Source organism: Oratosquilla oratoria, chromosome 16, assembly GCF_046742065.1.
Source record: "Oratosquilla oratoria isolate Oo_2021 chromosome 16, ASM4674206v1, whole genome shotgun sequence".
Classification (NCBI taxonomy): Eukaryota; Metazoa; Arthropoda; class Malacostraca; order Stomatopoda; family Squillidae; genus Oratosquilla; species Oratosquilla oratoria.
This window is the reverse complement of record NC_134792.1, coordinates 54,204,662-54,220,327: the sequence shown is the minus strand read 5'-3', so window position 1 is coordinate 54,220,327 and position 15,666 is coordinate 54,204,662. Positions and strand designations below refer to the sequence as shown.

At 39.8% G+C, this 15,666-nt stretch overlaps 2 protein-coding genes across 3 annotated transcripts in view; both read right to left on the bottom strand.

Moving 5' to 3' along the window:
- LOC143034028 (ATP-binding cassette sub-family F member 2) overlaps positions 1-15,666 on the bottom strand; it is a 50,565-nt gene that overhangs the window by 25,190 nt on the left and 9,709 nt on the right. The gene's annotated exons all lie outside the window — the stretch shown is intronic.
- Positions 4,992-15,666, bottom strand: part of PIP5K59B (Phosphatidylinositol 4-phosphate 5-kinase 59B) — a 20,413-nt gene continuing 9,738 nt past the window's right edge. Inside the window, exons 2-3 of one of the 2 annotated variants that reach the window (XM_076199873.1) lie at positions 10,275-10,372; positions 4,992-7,677 (exon numbers count right to left, since the gene is read on the bottom strand). In XM_076199873.1, coding sequence (XP_076055988.1) covers positions 5,023-7,326 — 2,304 coding nt within the window. In that variant the 5' untranslated portion in view covers positions 7,327-7,677; positions 10,275-10,372 and the 3' untranslated portion in view covers positions 4,992-5,022. The remainder of the gene's footprint in view (positions 7,678-10,274; positions 10,373-15,666) is intronic. The other variant, XM_076199872.1, reaches the window with a different exon arrangement.

The window sequence follows — 15,666 nt, the reverse complement described above, 5'->3', positions numbered from 1 at the left end:
AACTTTATCTTTATTCTAGATTTCCAATTATCATATTTACACTTTAAATCATGTATTGTTCGACAGACTATATCACTATGCTATTCCAAGTTTCATTCAACTCCAACCAGTGTCAACACGTTCAGTCAATTGTGTAAGTTCATGGCAATAGCAATGGCACCGGAGAGCCCTGTGGAACAATAGATTCAAGAGTGGATACATTTACATCCTTACCCCTATCCATTTCGGTCTCTTCCTGATGTTTGTTTCTTCCAATCTTTCCTTCAACATTCTTCTTTACTTTTGTACTACCTGTTCTGCTTACATTTATTTTGTGTGGGGGGTGGGAGGGGTAGTGGTGGTCTTCCAAGATGAACATCAGAACCATTTCAGCTGCTCATCTTCAACATGTCAACAACTTCCCCCTAAAGGCACAGACCCAAGAAGCTGACACCTAGTCTCTGAATTGTGCCCACAACCTCTAGATTTTACCTACATTTTCCTCCTTTACATGAAGAACTGACAACTGAATATTGCTCATCCCCTCCTACAAGCCTGTGACAGAAATGTTCAGCACTATTGCAGCATAGTCAATAGTTTCTTCAAAGAAAGATTTATGGGAGGACACAAGGAATGATACAAGCTACTGTGTGACAGTTTACAGTGAAACCATTAATGCTTAACCTATAGATTTTTTCTTCCAACACGTTTCAGTAAGATTTTAAATTTCTTTCTTCATATTTTGCTAAGAATTTTTCTGCCCCTTCAAATATTGCTTTCCATTTTAATTTTTTATCAGATTTGTTTTTGCCTCATTTTTTCCTTTTATCTTGCTTTCTTCTCGTATCTTTTAATATTATGACAACACCATTCATGGGATTTGAAGGGTAATAAAACAATTCAAAGATCTTTATTTTTGTTTGCTTCATGTACTGCAACTGAATATAATCTCTCCATGAACCAAAATGTGCTAGTTAGTCTATTCTCTCCCCATTACTTTGTCTCTCTCTCTTCCCACTGCTATTTCTATTTTCTCCACCACCTAGTCCCCATACAAGGTGCTAACAGCACAAACTACAAGCAGTGAATACTTAAGATTTTAATTGTACCCAGTCAAAATGAGAGAGAGAGAGAGAGAGAGAGAGAGAGAGAGAGAGAGAGAGAGAGAGAGAGAGAGAGAGAGAGAGAGAGAGAGAGAGAGAGAGAGAGAGAGAGAGAGAGAGAGAGAGAGAGAGAGAGAGAGAGAGAGAGAGAGAGAGAGAGAGGGGGGGGGAGGAGAGAAATCCAATCAGCCACATGCTATATCTCCATTTACCAACAAAGATATAGAGGAGGCAAAGAAACCCAAACTCTCCCATCCTGAGGGCCCCAACAAGATTTCAAACATTCTCCAAAAACATCTCATCTCAAGAGTAATAAAGCCTTCACTGATATTGTCAACCACAACTAAATACATAATAAAATTCTGGCTATCTGGAAAAACTCCCACAAAATACCCATATCAAACCATACAATATACATATACCAATGGCTATTTCCCCCCTTACAAGGGAGGTAGCAAAAAAACAGGCATAAAACCCACTCCCATCCATTTCATCCCCACATACTCCCCCTCTCTCCCTCTTATCTTGGCTCCTCCTGGATGATGGGTCATCCCTGCATCTCACCCATTGCCCATACAAGCCACTTGGAGAAATATGCATCCTACTGACCAAATTCACTACTATATGCTGATGGAAAGATTAGTAGCAAAAGGAACTGCAACAAAATTACCAACCTCCTTCAACCAACATTGATTCAGAGGCCACTCAGGCACATTCTTCACAAATATTATCCAAGTGATGGGGGAATTCAACAAAAACTCCAGAAAGTTGTGGTAACTATAGACATATAATAGCATAAACGATCAGAAAAAGTATTCACAATAGGAAGAAATGATAAACTAACTCAGCAAGTAGATTATGTTGAGCAACCCAAAACAACTGCCTAGCTCAAAAAATTGATTCAAAAGAGTATCAGCCACCCTACCAAGGAGCAATACTCTCACATAACACAAAGAAATGAACAGTATGTGAAATGGGTAAAAGCTTAAAAGAGCATTAATGAATCTTTCTGGAGAAACTAGCTAGTTAGAAAAGGAAATTAAAAAAATCTGGGAATGTTGGTCACAAATACTTTGTTACCCAATAAAACAAAAATGTGGATGAACACAAAAGCTTTTCACAACATGGCTGAGATGGAAAATAAAATAAAAAATAAAATAAAAATAATAACTACTATCGAGACGAACACCCTGGAGGACTCTGATAAGCTGCCTAGAATGGACAGGATTTTCTGAAAACTGAAACACAAAAAGTAGTCAAAGATGGAGGGAAGTAACTAGTAGGAGTCACACATGGGTCAGTACTAGTACCCACTGTGTTCTTGGTTCATATAAATGAACTGAAGGAACAGATGCACAAAGCACATTAGCATGACTATATTCAGGTTGCCATCTGGCACCGAAACAATACAAGCACAGAATAGGCCTGGCAATGTTAACCTCCCCACATACAACATCACAGATGCTAAACACTATCTTAGACGCCCCCTCCTAGACAGCAACTCTATTTTTCTTCCTTGAGCCCCCTATGGGACAATCCTGTAGCTGTTGTCAGTTACCTGGATGCTGTGGGTCTCCTGTAGGAGAGATCTGGGACAATGGATTGATGAACTGCCACTGAAGGCACCCTGTGCACAAGCTCGTATGTGTAGATGACCTAACCATCATAGCACAGCAAAGCACAGCACAACAGAAATAAATAAAATTAAAACTAAAATAAATTAATAAAAAATAAAATAAAACAACTAGATGAACTAGAGCCATGGCCGATATAAAAAAAGAATGGGAGTATCACAGATTCATCACTAACACTGCATACTCTAGACAGCAAACCGAGAGGATCTTTGTCCCTGGAAAATACTCAAAATCCTAAGCCTCACATTTCATAAAAGTCCTTCAGTCACACATCACAGACCTTACAGCAAGAACAAGAAATTGAATATACCAAGATCAGTGGTAAACAAGATTTGGTCAGCTGAAAGAAACCCTAATTACAGTTTACAAATAACTCACAGGAACCACAATTTATATTATTTATTCAAATATAATATTTGTGTCCCTTTCTATGGCTTTTATCTAAGAACGAGAACCCCAGTTGTCAGTTCTATCAATCATTTTCCATTTCTCCCATACCTTCGGACCTTTACTTTGTTGTATTTATCTATTTATTTTCTTTTTTACTTTTTTGCTAGTTCTATGGTGATCTTCAATGGCAAATGGTCAGGTCATAAACATTGCACCGTGTTTGCAGATGGAAAGAAGTTGAAAACATTGAAAGATGGAAAGAAATTGAGAACATTGAAATGTCTTGGGAAGTAGCCCTTTTTTTTTTTTTTTTTTTAAGCTTTAGGGTGAGGTGTCATTTTGCAGGGATCTTTGGTTGGTGAGTTTGTCTAAGACTTGGTTGGCTGCTTGTTTGTGTAGCATTCTTCAAGTATATGGTCATGTCACTGTGTAGTTGCAGTTGAGGTGAGTACACTGATTGATAGAGAAGAGAAAGGGGAGGAAGTGGGGAGAGAGGGAGAGATAGAGACAGGGTTGTGCCTACCTCTTTCTCTCACAGGCACAAACACACACCTAGCTCAATGGTGCGGTGGTACTGCTCTTGACCACTAATTCAAGAATCTATGTTATAGTCCTGCCCAGGGCTAAATATTTCAGCATTGCTGCACTGCAAGCCAGCACTCCAACTTTGGTGAGTAAGGAATTCAGTGTGTGTGCAAGGTCACAGCATTACCCATAGATCTGACCTTAAAGAGCTCTCAGCTTATCATCCAGGAGTTTAACAGCCATGAAGCAAGAGTTCAACTTATGATCCAAGACTGTGGTGAATCACACACTCACTTTGATTACAATTAGGTCCATACACTGAAGTCCAATCTCTCCTGATTAGAAGTCACCACTTGCCCTTCTCAGGATAAAAATTTCCACTCGAACTTACTAGCATCAATACAGTCTTCAAATAAATCCCATTTCCCCTGTGCACAATTTCTACCAGCAAATTTAATGCATGCTTTCTAATTCCCCCCCCCCCCCCGTGTCAGGGGAAAAAAAGCATTTGGTATATGTATGTTCAAATTCCCAAGCATTTTTTTTTATTCCCCAATGCCCTGCACAATATTTTTGCCTTCTTTTTCCACTCCAAACACCAATACTACCTTTACCATTTCCTTGTTGATCTTTAATTTCTCCTTTCCTTCATGTCATTTCTGAATCAAACTTTTCTTACCTGTCTTCTTGGGTGCCAGGAACAGATGGTAAACAAGAAATGAACAAGAAACGTGACTATATGGTGGCAAAGGATTTTCAGTGTGCAAGTTTCTCATGAACGGGAAAAATGTGTAGGCCTATTATATGAAGAAGAGATAGGAAAGCACCAATGTACCAACTGACTTCACTTGATCAGCATTTAGACAATGTTCAGGAAAAATGTAGACATATTAAGGTGACGAAGAAATAAGGTCTGAAAATGAAGGGGAGGTTGTTTGAGAAAAGCTACAATGATCAAGTGTTAACTAATAGAAAGAATGCATTATTATATATAATTTTTTTAAACAATAATACTACTACTACTAATAATACAATGCAAGAAGGAGCTGTATGGCATTCATGGATCTAGAGAAAGCTTACATTATGTGAGAACAATGTGGAAAAAATATGGAAAAGCGAGAATAAAAAGTAAGGAAAGCAGAGAGCAGTAAACATACAATAAAGGTAGATGTGATTCAGAGTGAAAGTGAGATGGAGTTAAAAGGTGTGTCATCACTATACTTGATCAGTATTCATAGATGAAAATATGAAAGGAATGAAATAAGAAAATAATGTGGAATGGTCCAGGGGGAAGGAAATTGTGTGTGTGTGTGGGTGGGGAACTATATATTTTCTGGGTAATGGAAGGATTGTGAAACAATTTGCAAGCTAGATACTTTATTTTAACCCCACTACATATCTAATTCTCCACTGGAGGATGATTCAGTAAAACTGGGTGTTCCCTCAGTCCAAGTAGGTGTGCTGCCCTCCACAGACAATGTGGGGGTTTTTGTGCGAGTGCGAATCATAGTTGTTGGCCCCACACTCGAGTCCACACTCAGTGTCGACCTAGACTCTGGCCTAGATTCCAACTGTATATCACTCACACTAACCACATCACTGCAATCTTCTTGGATTGCTACAGTAGTGACGTGTGTTGTAGTGGTTGTCTGTGTGTGATGCACCCGTGCTGATGTGCTAGTAATTGTTCGACCTGTAGAGGACTCTGAGAGTGAGGCACTCCTACAACTTGCAGTTCCATCCCATGATGACCCCGATGTACCTAAAATTAGACTACCACCCCTGGAAAATGTAAAGGAACCTCCAGTTGACCCACCACGCCCAAACCCCCTTGGAGAGCGAGGAAGCACTGGAGGCGGCACCCTGCTTTTGATGGACATAGGACGATCTTGAAGCACTGATGGTAAGTTGACCTGTGTTGAAGGCTGTGGGGTTGTGACAGTGGTGGAATTCTTAGTGGCCGATATCCCACTAGATGTAGAAGTGACACGAGCAGAAGCACTCACAACTGGAGCATGTGCTGCATCTCCTACACTACTACTCCTTGGAACTCCATCATGCTGTGATGCCTGTCCTTGAGAAGCATCATTAAATTCTGCTGGAACTCCAGTTACTGTGGCTGACGCGAGAGGGACAGAGGTGGACTGTGACACAGGCCTGTGGAGTTTTAACGAGGGACCACGACGTCTGGAAGGAGAATGTTTCAGGGGGGAAGGAATCTTCTTGAAAACAGTCTCAGCCATAAATTTCTGAAAACGCTGAGCATAAAAATTGGGTCTATGAACTGATATAGTATCCCCATCATACATCATTGCTTTGAAGGTGTGTTCTAGCTTCTTCTTTAATCTGTAGCTTTGAAGAATATCAATAATGCCAAGAAAGAGAAGCAAACGATCACCTTTTGAATTCCATGCCGGGATTCCACCCGGTGGTAATTGATCCTCTTCATGAACTGGTTCTGCACCTTGAACCTGTTCAGAATCGGCCTGAATGGATTCCATTGCTGTGGAATGGGCAACCAACTTTTGCCGATTTATCGATTTTGACCTAGACAAGGCTCCACAGCCTTCTACTGCATCAGCCTCTTCTGATGGGCCTCCATCACTACCATTGGCTTTTTTCTCTTTTCCTTGTAATTTCTCCCTGATGGCTTGGTCCAAATTATGAATGCCCACAAGGAGGGAGTAATCCATGATCTTAAACGATGCCAACACTCGACAATCTCTGGAAATAGTATTAATAAGTGCTTTATAGTTTTCTGCTTCAAGCAATATTCCTTCTGTATGATGATCCATGAAATCCAGATCTTTGTAAGTTGGAGAGTTCTTACTTCGTTCATATCTTGAGGCTTTTCTCTTGTAAGTTGAACCCTTTAAATCATACTTCTGGTGCAACTTTATTGAAGATGGTAGCAAGTTGTTCATCACAATCAACCTAATATTCTTAGCATTACACTGGTAATTATAGAGGCCAAAAAATTTAGGCAATAGAGTTCTTGGGTTCTGATTGAGGTTCATGTAATAACCAGGAAGAAGCTTTTGGAGAAACTCCGCCTCTTTGTGCTGAACAGTCTTGATAATGAATTCATCATCTAATGTTAGATAGAAAATACTGCCACTGGCACCTGGATTACTTAATTCTGTTAATGGATCATTACACAAGGATATTAAATAGTCATCTGTAGCAATTTTGAACAGATCTCTGAAAAACCTAAAGGCAATTGGGGCATACACCTTAAATCTATAATCAGAATATGGATGTGCTGGGGTACACTGAGTTCCTGAGGAAGGTAAGTAGATGGTCTCCACAACACAAAAATCTTGAATAAGAAGGTCGACTTCTGGTTTGCCTGCTAAACCACCAACAGCAAGCTGGATTCCAAGTTGAATGGAGCCCATGAGCTGGGAAGTACCAATTTTCTTGTACGTAACTTGGCCTCCTTCTCCCACTCGCCTGTGTCCGATCTTTCTCTCCTTGTCTCTATATGTGTCATATCTGGACGATGTTCCAGGAGTACGTGGGGTTTGAGATGTTGGGGTCTGAACACCCCCAGCAACTGCTCCAGCTGCATTCTGGGCCACTGCAGTATCCACTGGGGGAGGCCTCGGCTTTCCATCTTTTTCGAAAGAATCTGTCTCATTAGAAACTACTGTCTTCGAATTTTCAACATCTGTGCCTTCAACTTCGTCATCCATTTTTATAATATTAGGAATAAATAAGGCTACATATCTGATAAAACACAAGAACTATAACAACCACTGCTGCATTTATATTATCCACTGTTTGCCCATGTATTTTTATAACACTTCAAAATAACACTACATATCTGTCACTATTTTCCAAAGGCAGATGGCAGTCAATTGGGCTTAAATCAACTATCCAGCTGATGAATTGTGTTTACTAATCAGCATTAGTTGCACAGCGAAGTTCAGGTGAGTCCTCCTCACACCCACGAGCAATAAGACAGGCCTTGATGAACGAACTTCCTTTCTGTGCTTGTTTTTCCATAATGATCCATCGGCATCTGATGCGGTTCAGACCACGATCTGGAACGGTATTATATACATCAGTAGTACCGATGGGAGACAGTGAAAGCGAGCTGCAGGAACTGTAGTCGCCACCAGCCACCTAGTCCCCTTAGCCCCTCCTCCTTCCTGAAGTCTTCACCATTTGGCCGAGGTTATTATCTTTAATATAAAAATTATCTAAACCATGACGATCTTGAGTCAACATTTAATACCTTGTAAATATTTTTAAATGACTAAAGAAGCCATGAAAATGTGAAGGAAGGATGGGCTTGGTGGACTAGCTGGCTGGTAGTGGCTACAGCAACATTAGAGAAGATACATGACAGGGGGAAGTTGGGTGTCAGCAAGAACAAGGTAGTTGGAACAGGTGAAAAAAGTATGAAGTTGGAATGGGTGAAAAAATTACTAAGTGGGTAATAGTGGAAGAGGTAGTAATTTCACATCCATTCACTAAAGTGATGCACAAGATTTTATTATGGTTACTGTCATGGCAACTTGGAAAAAAGGAAATAGAATTCTGCATCAATGAATTCCATTGTGTTCAGTTGGTTCTCCAGCTGAATCAAATTTTTTATTTCTGACCATAATAAAACCCACAATATCAATCACCTTAGTAAAGGAGTTAAAAATATGCTAGGAGGTACTGCAGTGAAAAGAGAATACATGATTGGGGGATGCAAAAAAGCTGACTACCCCAAGAAGTATGGGGAAAAAGGAAGATGAGCAGTGAAAAAATATTTCAACCAACTGAGGAGTGCTGGTACCCTTTAGAATTTAGTTCTAGCTGATGCTAGACAATTGTATTCAGATGACAAAAACCTCCATTCCTCAGCGAGTCAATCTTGATTAACTAAGGAGTTGTCACTACATTTTTATCTGGCAATTGTCAGTCTGTCTTTTTACCATCTCTCAGATGGAAGAAACCTTCACTCCTTACTGAGAGGGAGTTTGTTGTGGACTGAGCTTGGTGGAATAGAGTAAAAACATCATAATTGGACCATTTAATGAATGTAAGAGTGAGTGTGTGTGCATGTACAACAAATGAATGAATAAGGTGAATGCGTGTTAATAAGCAGTGTTAAAAAGAATTTGAGGAGAAAAGTGCCCTTCTAAGATCAGCATGAACAGTATACAATTCAATGGTGGTGAAAATCAGAAAGGAACAAAATGATAGGAAGACCAAAAGAAAATGTATGTATGAGTGAAATTAAAAATTGCTCAAGTCCATAAAAAGTGAATGGAGAAGAATAACCTAAAACAAGACAATCATGCTAGTGCATGGCTGGAGGATGCACAAGCAACTGGTGCGATTGTGTGTGTGTGCGTGTGTGTATGGTGAGAGAGAGTACAAGCAAGTGAAAGTGTGTGCATGTGTAAGAGATAAACACACACACGGAGACAGAAGAGAAGAGAGGAGAAGACGAGAAGAGAAGAGAAGAAAGAGAGAGAGAGAAGAGAGAAAAATCCTGGCACCACATTAATCTATCACATAAATTCAAATACTGCCTAATAATAAAAAACCTGAGTATTGAAATGATCAAAATAACAAAAATTAGACATTAAAACTTCAAAGTATTAAGCCACAATTCATAAATAAAACCAATGAAAATCAAACCTAATCTTTCTAGTATATAAATGTAGTCAAATAATTACATCTTACATCTAATTCAACAAGATTTTCTGGAGCCAACAGGTACCTGTTTTGGGTCCTGGGATATGTTCATCTTAAGAGAACTAAATCCCCACTGCCCATCTTCAAAATCCATTAGCACCTTTATCTCCATCTGGATGTACAGCCACCCCAACCATTCCTCATCCTGACTATGCCCGTGATATTTAAAACCTGATTATCCCCCTACACATTTCTTCACCAATAGGGTTAATAACTTTCAACAGTTCTCTCTCACCCTCCTCTTCCTGATGGCAGACCCACACTAATACACCAGTTCAATTTCTTCCTAGCATTCTTTCAAATGACCTGAGGATTGTCGCTGTCTATTGTTGAACTACAGGTTTCCAGTCAGCAAAACTTTTGGGAATGGTTAGATTTTACAATGTTACCTTCTGGCCTGAAAGTACTTTCCTCCTCCAAGACACAAGTGCCTCCCCTTCCCCTTCATTCAAGGAAGATCTACCTAATGAACTCCCAACTGGGGCACTCAATCAGCAATATCTGACAGTAACAAGGGCTATCTTCATAGAATGATTGAATGGCTAAACAGTAGGCACTAGTTAAAAAAAGTCAAGTCCCATTGAAAGATGAATTTGAACCACTTCCAGGTTTTGGGACATTGGTAAGTACACAAGGTAATCCGCCATAGCAGGAAATTTCCACGTTTGATTTCTAGAAAGGAAATCCCATTCCTACCAGAATATAAGACAACCATCTTTAAAAAAAATGGTAGGTATACACTAAACCCTGCCAAAGTCGCAACCAAATATGTGTATTCCTTACACTGGATAAGCTGCCTTAGGATAGGTGCCTGATATCTCTGAATGTCAACCAAGAGATGTACAAAGGAAAGTTAAACACTTATGACACACATGAACAAAAGACCAAGCATAATTTTAAAAAGAACACTGAATGCCTGGTACAAACTGCTGGAGATTCCTACACTTGACCGTGACCTGCTTGAGGGCCTCCAGACCCCCCATCACTGGAAGATTGGCACAGACTGGATAGGGCAAGTTCCAGAGGGAAGTCCAGGAGTGACTGGAACAAGATTTTGGAGTATCTGAGAACCCAAACAGACAGTGGAGATAGCAGAGGAAGTGATGTGCCCCAAGACTCCTTTGCAAGAAGTATAGGAACAACATCAAGTTGGCCCTTCTTTAGCTGTAGGAACTGAAGTCCCTGACACACTCCTCAAACTCATTACAATTTGGACAGGCCTCTTTTCTGTTAAGCTCCAGCACAAGAATTTGCTATGCAGCACAGAATGGATGTAGTGATTTTGTGGATCTACTCAAGTTGGAGTCAATTGGGAGTATGTGTACAGTGATGACTAACCTTCCAATCTTTTGTACTTCCTGGTTAGATCTTCTCATGGGGTACGAGAATTGACTATTGTCACATCTCCCCATATCAACCCCAGTTATCAAGGGACAACAATGGGGAAGGTAAATGAGCAACATTCAAGGGAAAGATTTGTTTGAATAGTAAGGCTCAAGATAGTAAACCTTAGCCTCAATTTCGTGTGGTTTCCTAATTTACAACCATCTTTACACTTGGCCAAGCGATTTGCAAAATAAGGCTAAATTGGATGTACTGCTTCATAGTTATGGCTAGTGACATGAAAGAAGCCAAAGAATAATTAGCTTTGTCACCATGGGCACATCTACACAAACAGGGCTTCAACAGTACACTAGTTACCAATCCTCAGCCAGCATGTGGCCGTAACCACTCCACAATTATTAATATCAATGGGTGACTCAAATTAAAAAATCTAAAGACCCACAAAGAACAGGATATTCAGAACGTACAGGGTCTAACAGATAAATCCGTACTTCTTATCACATGTTTTAAGATTAATATCTCGGGTTATAATAAACAGAGTTATGAAATTTTCAGTATACAGGCACACCTCGACTAACGTCGTTTCCACTTACGTCGTTTTCGAAGATACGTCGGTTTTCAAAAATAATATGGAAAAAAATTCAAGTTGTTGTTTTACTTGACTTTACGTCGGTCAGCCAATAATGGAATCGCATAAACACCAAAAAACGTTTCAAGCAATTCATGTTACAATAAATAAGAATAAAAGCATGTAAAATTATATCAAGATTCAGTAACTGCTAAAATATATACCATAAAGTAGTATGGCCTAGTCCACTAGAACATATAATCGCAACGGTACTGCCAATACGTATTTACCGTAAGCGGCGTCTCCACTCCCGCAATTCTTTTGGATTATTATCTATTTACTCAAGTTTTGTCAATTTTCTCATTAACATTCACCTGTAACTGTAATATTTGCCCCCATGCCTCCTAAGAAAAGTTCTAGTCAAAGTGCTAAGCGTCATGCTATTTCGCTGGAGGAGAAAATGGCAATGATAAAACGTCATTGTAATGGTGAAAAAGTTGTATCGATTGCACGATGTTTTGGAGTAAGTCGGACAACTGTATCAACGATTGTGCATAATAAAGACAAGATTTTAACACATGTCACATCTGAAGCCCCATTGATGAAGAACACGATCATCAACAAGAAAAGAGGTAAGATATTTGATTTGAAGAAATGGAAAATCTTCTTTCGATTTGGGTTGATAGGAGGAATCGTCAGAATGCGAATCTTAGTCAAGAGCTCATTCAGGAAAAAGCGTTGTCTTTGTTTGAGGACCTAAAGGAAAAATATCCAGATGAGAAAGATGTAGATTTCAAAGCAAGTCCTGGATGGTTTATGAGATATAAAAACAGGAGAAATTATCACTTCCTTAAAAGACAAGGTGAAATCGCATCAGCTGATGAACAAGCAGCAGCGGAATTTCCTGCTACACTGAAGAAAATCATCGAAGAAAACGGGTTTCTTCCTGAGCAAATTTTCAACGTAGACGAAACAGGATTATATTGGAAGAAATTACCAGATCGTTCATTTGTTTCCAAGGAAGAGAAAACGATTCCAGGTTACAAGGTCTCAAAAGAACGTGTGACCATAATGTTGGGAGGTAACTGTGCAGGAGATTTTAAATTAAAGCCTCTGTTTGTTTATCATGCACACAACCCCCGTGCCCTGAAGAATATACCCAAAGCATCTCTCCCTGTTATATGGATGGCTAACTCAAAAGCTTGGGTCACTGTTGTTATTTTCGAAGATTGGTTTTTCAGTAATTTTGTCCCAGCAGCAGAGAAGTATTGTAAGGAGAAGGGGATTCCTTTTAAGGTTTTACTTATCTTAGATAATGCTCCTGGCCACCCACAAAACATCGCAGATTTTCACCCCAACATTACCGTCATATACCTCCCCCCAAACACTACGTCTATTCTCCAGCCAATGGATCAGGGGATAATTGCTATCTTCAAACGTTATTATATGAAGCGTACGCTACGGCAAGCAATAGCTGCAATTGAAATGGATGAGTCTATCACACTTCGCGACTTTTGGAAGGGATATGACATCTACAAAGCTTTACAGAATGTAGCAGCAGCATGGAATGATGTTCAGAGCACTGCTATGAATGGTGTATGGAAAAAGCTATGCCCGCAATTTGTGCACGAGTTTAAGGGCTTCGATACTGTTGTTGTCAACAAAGATTTGGTTACAATGAGCAAAGAGCTGGATATGAATTTGGAGGAAGAGGATTTCACAGATTTATTTGAAAAAGACAAGGAGTTACTGACGAACAAGGATTTGATGGAACTTCAGGAGCAACAAAAGAGAGAAGAAGAAGAGGACGATGAATCTGAGCCACGCCACTTCACCATTAAGAAAATGGAGGAAGCATTTGCACACATCGAAAAAGGTCTTGCTATGTTTGAGGATATGGATCCAAATGCTCAACGCTTTTCCAAGATAATGGGGGCTTGTTATGAAGCTTTTGCTCCTTATAATCTAATCCTTGAAGAAAAGAACAAGAAGACGGTTCAAGGCACTCTTGACCAGTTTTTACGCGTCGAACGACGAGAATCAGCTGATGTTGATGTCGACAGCCATCTACGTCTACAACGTAAACATCAACATATTGTATCTACTGCTTTGGTAAACTGAAAATACATTAAAGTTTTTCACTTATTACAATATGATTATATGTAAGCTTGAAATAGTTTTTATTTATTTCTTTTTTGTTTTGTTTTACCGCATGTTATTGAAATGCATTCATAAAGTACAGCACCGCGAAATAGCAACGCGTAAACATCGACATAATGTATTTACTGCATTGGTAAATTAAAAATACTTTATTCAATTTTTCACTTATTACAAAATGATTGTAAGCTTAAACTAGTTTTTATTTATTTGTTTTTTGTTTTGTTTCACCGTATGTAATTGACAATGCATTCATAAAGTACAGCAAATTGTACGTATTGATGAATAAGTACAGGTACTTTTTTATACTTTATTACAAAATGATAAATAAATGTTCTGTTTGGAAACTTAAAATAGATTTTTATTAACCTTGTTTAATAAAAAATGCAATCAAAAGTAAAATAAAGTACTGAAAAATGGCTATTGGCAGTTTAGCCTAGGCTACACCAGGCCTACCTAGCCTATTTGTAAGCAAATTCGACTTACGTCGTTTTTCGACTTACGTCGTGTCTCCTGGAACCAATTAACGACGTAAGGTGAGGTGTACCTGTATTTAGAAAAGGCAATAAGAACAATGATTTCATTCAATGTAACCACCTTCAGCTGTTATGACGCTTTCAACGCGTTTACGAAACTTGGATACAGCGTTGATGATCTCAGACTTGATAATGAACCCACAGCCTTCTTGATGTCTGTCTTCAGGGTTGTTATACTTCTGTGTGGCTTGTCACATGCCTTGGCCTCAATTCGCACCCAAAAATAATAATCTAAAGGGTTTAGGTCTGGCAAATTTGAGGGCCACAACTCTTTGTTCCAGAACTGCACATTTGACCCTTCGAGAAGGTTGGTGGTCCTCTTCGCTGTGTGGGCTGGCGCCGAGTCTTGTTGGAAGACAAACTGGTTGCCACTAGCCTTATCTTTCATCCAGGGTATTATTTTCTCTTCTAGAACTTTGCAATAGACAACGGCATTGACTCTCTCCTTGTTGTTGAAGAAGTGAGTGAAGATGTCCCCCTCAGTTGACACCACACAGAGCACCATGACACTTGCTGGTTTCTTCGTCGTTGTCTTGTGTTGAACCTCTGAGGATGAGGAGGCTATCCAGCGATCATTCCGCTTATTGAAAGTCGCATCAACCGTGAAAATCTTCTCGTCGGAAAAAAACTTGATGACTGAGCCATTCGACTTCATCCAGTTCAACAGCTTTTGGCACCTGGTCAAGCGGATTTCTTTCATTTTTCGTGTCAAAAGATGTCTTTTTCCTTGTGAAAATGAGGTTAATCCCAATTTCTTTAATGCTCTGTGAATTGTCATTGTGCTGACACCTCTCTTCTTTGCCAATGTCGATAATGGTAAGGCTGGATTTGCATTGACACTTCTCTTGAGACCAGCTAAAAAGCGAGGTGTTAGAATTCTGCCCCTTCTGGGCTTGTGAGCAGCTCGTTGGTCTTCGCCGGTCTCATCAAAACGTTTACAAACATCGTAAACAGTTTGTCTGGAGTATTTTAGCATCCTTATTATGGCGCTAGGAGTGTGACCCGCACGACGAAGTTCGCATATGGCTGAACGTTTGGCTTGTTCCATTGCTTAATGTTTATTGCACCGGTGCTAGTATACAACTGGCTAAATTATTAGACAAATGGAAGTATCTGGAAACAATCAGAATTGCCATATGTTACTTTTTAAGTGCTTAAAACCTCTTCAAAGTTTGTACGGATTTATCTGTCAGACCCTGTAGTAAACCATAACCCAGTCAGTGAAAATATCAAAGACCAGCAGGATGACGCAACAAGACCTAAATCCTCCACATGGAGGAGAGTCCTCTGGTATTCAATGAATCTAACTTGTGCTGAAATCATACCATATACAGATGACCTTAGCCTACTTCCAGGATGAAAGCATGATTATGTTCCTCATTTGACTATTAGCATATGAGAGAGAGAGAGAGGAAAGAGGGAGGAAAGAGGGGAGAGGGGGAAAGGAGGGAAGAGGGGGGAGAGGGGGAAAGGAGGGAAGAGGGGGAAAGGAGGGAAGAGGGGGAAAGTGGGAGGGAGGGGTGAGGGGGGTGAGAGAGGGAATAGGAGAGGAAAGGCTGAGAGGGAGAGAGGGAATAGGAGAGGAATGGCTGAGAGTGAGGGAGGGAGAGGAAGGAAAAAAATAAGAGAGAAAGAGAGAAGTGAGTGAGAAGGAAAAGAAAGAGGAAGGAAGAGAGAAAGAGCAAGATGAAGAGAGAGAGAGGAAGAGAGAAAGAGCAAGAGGATAAAAG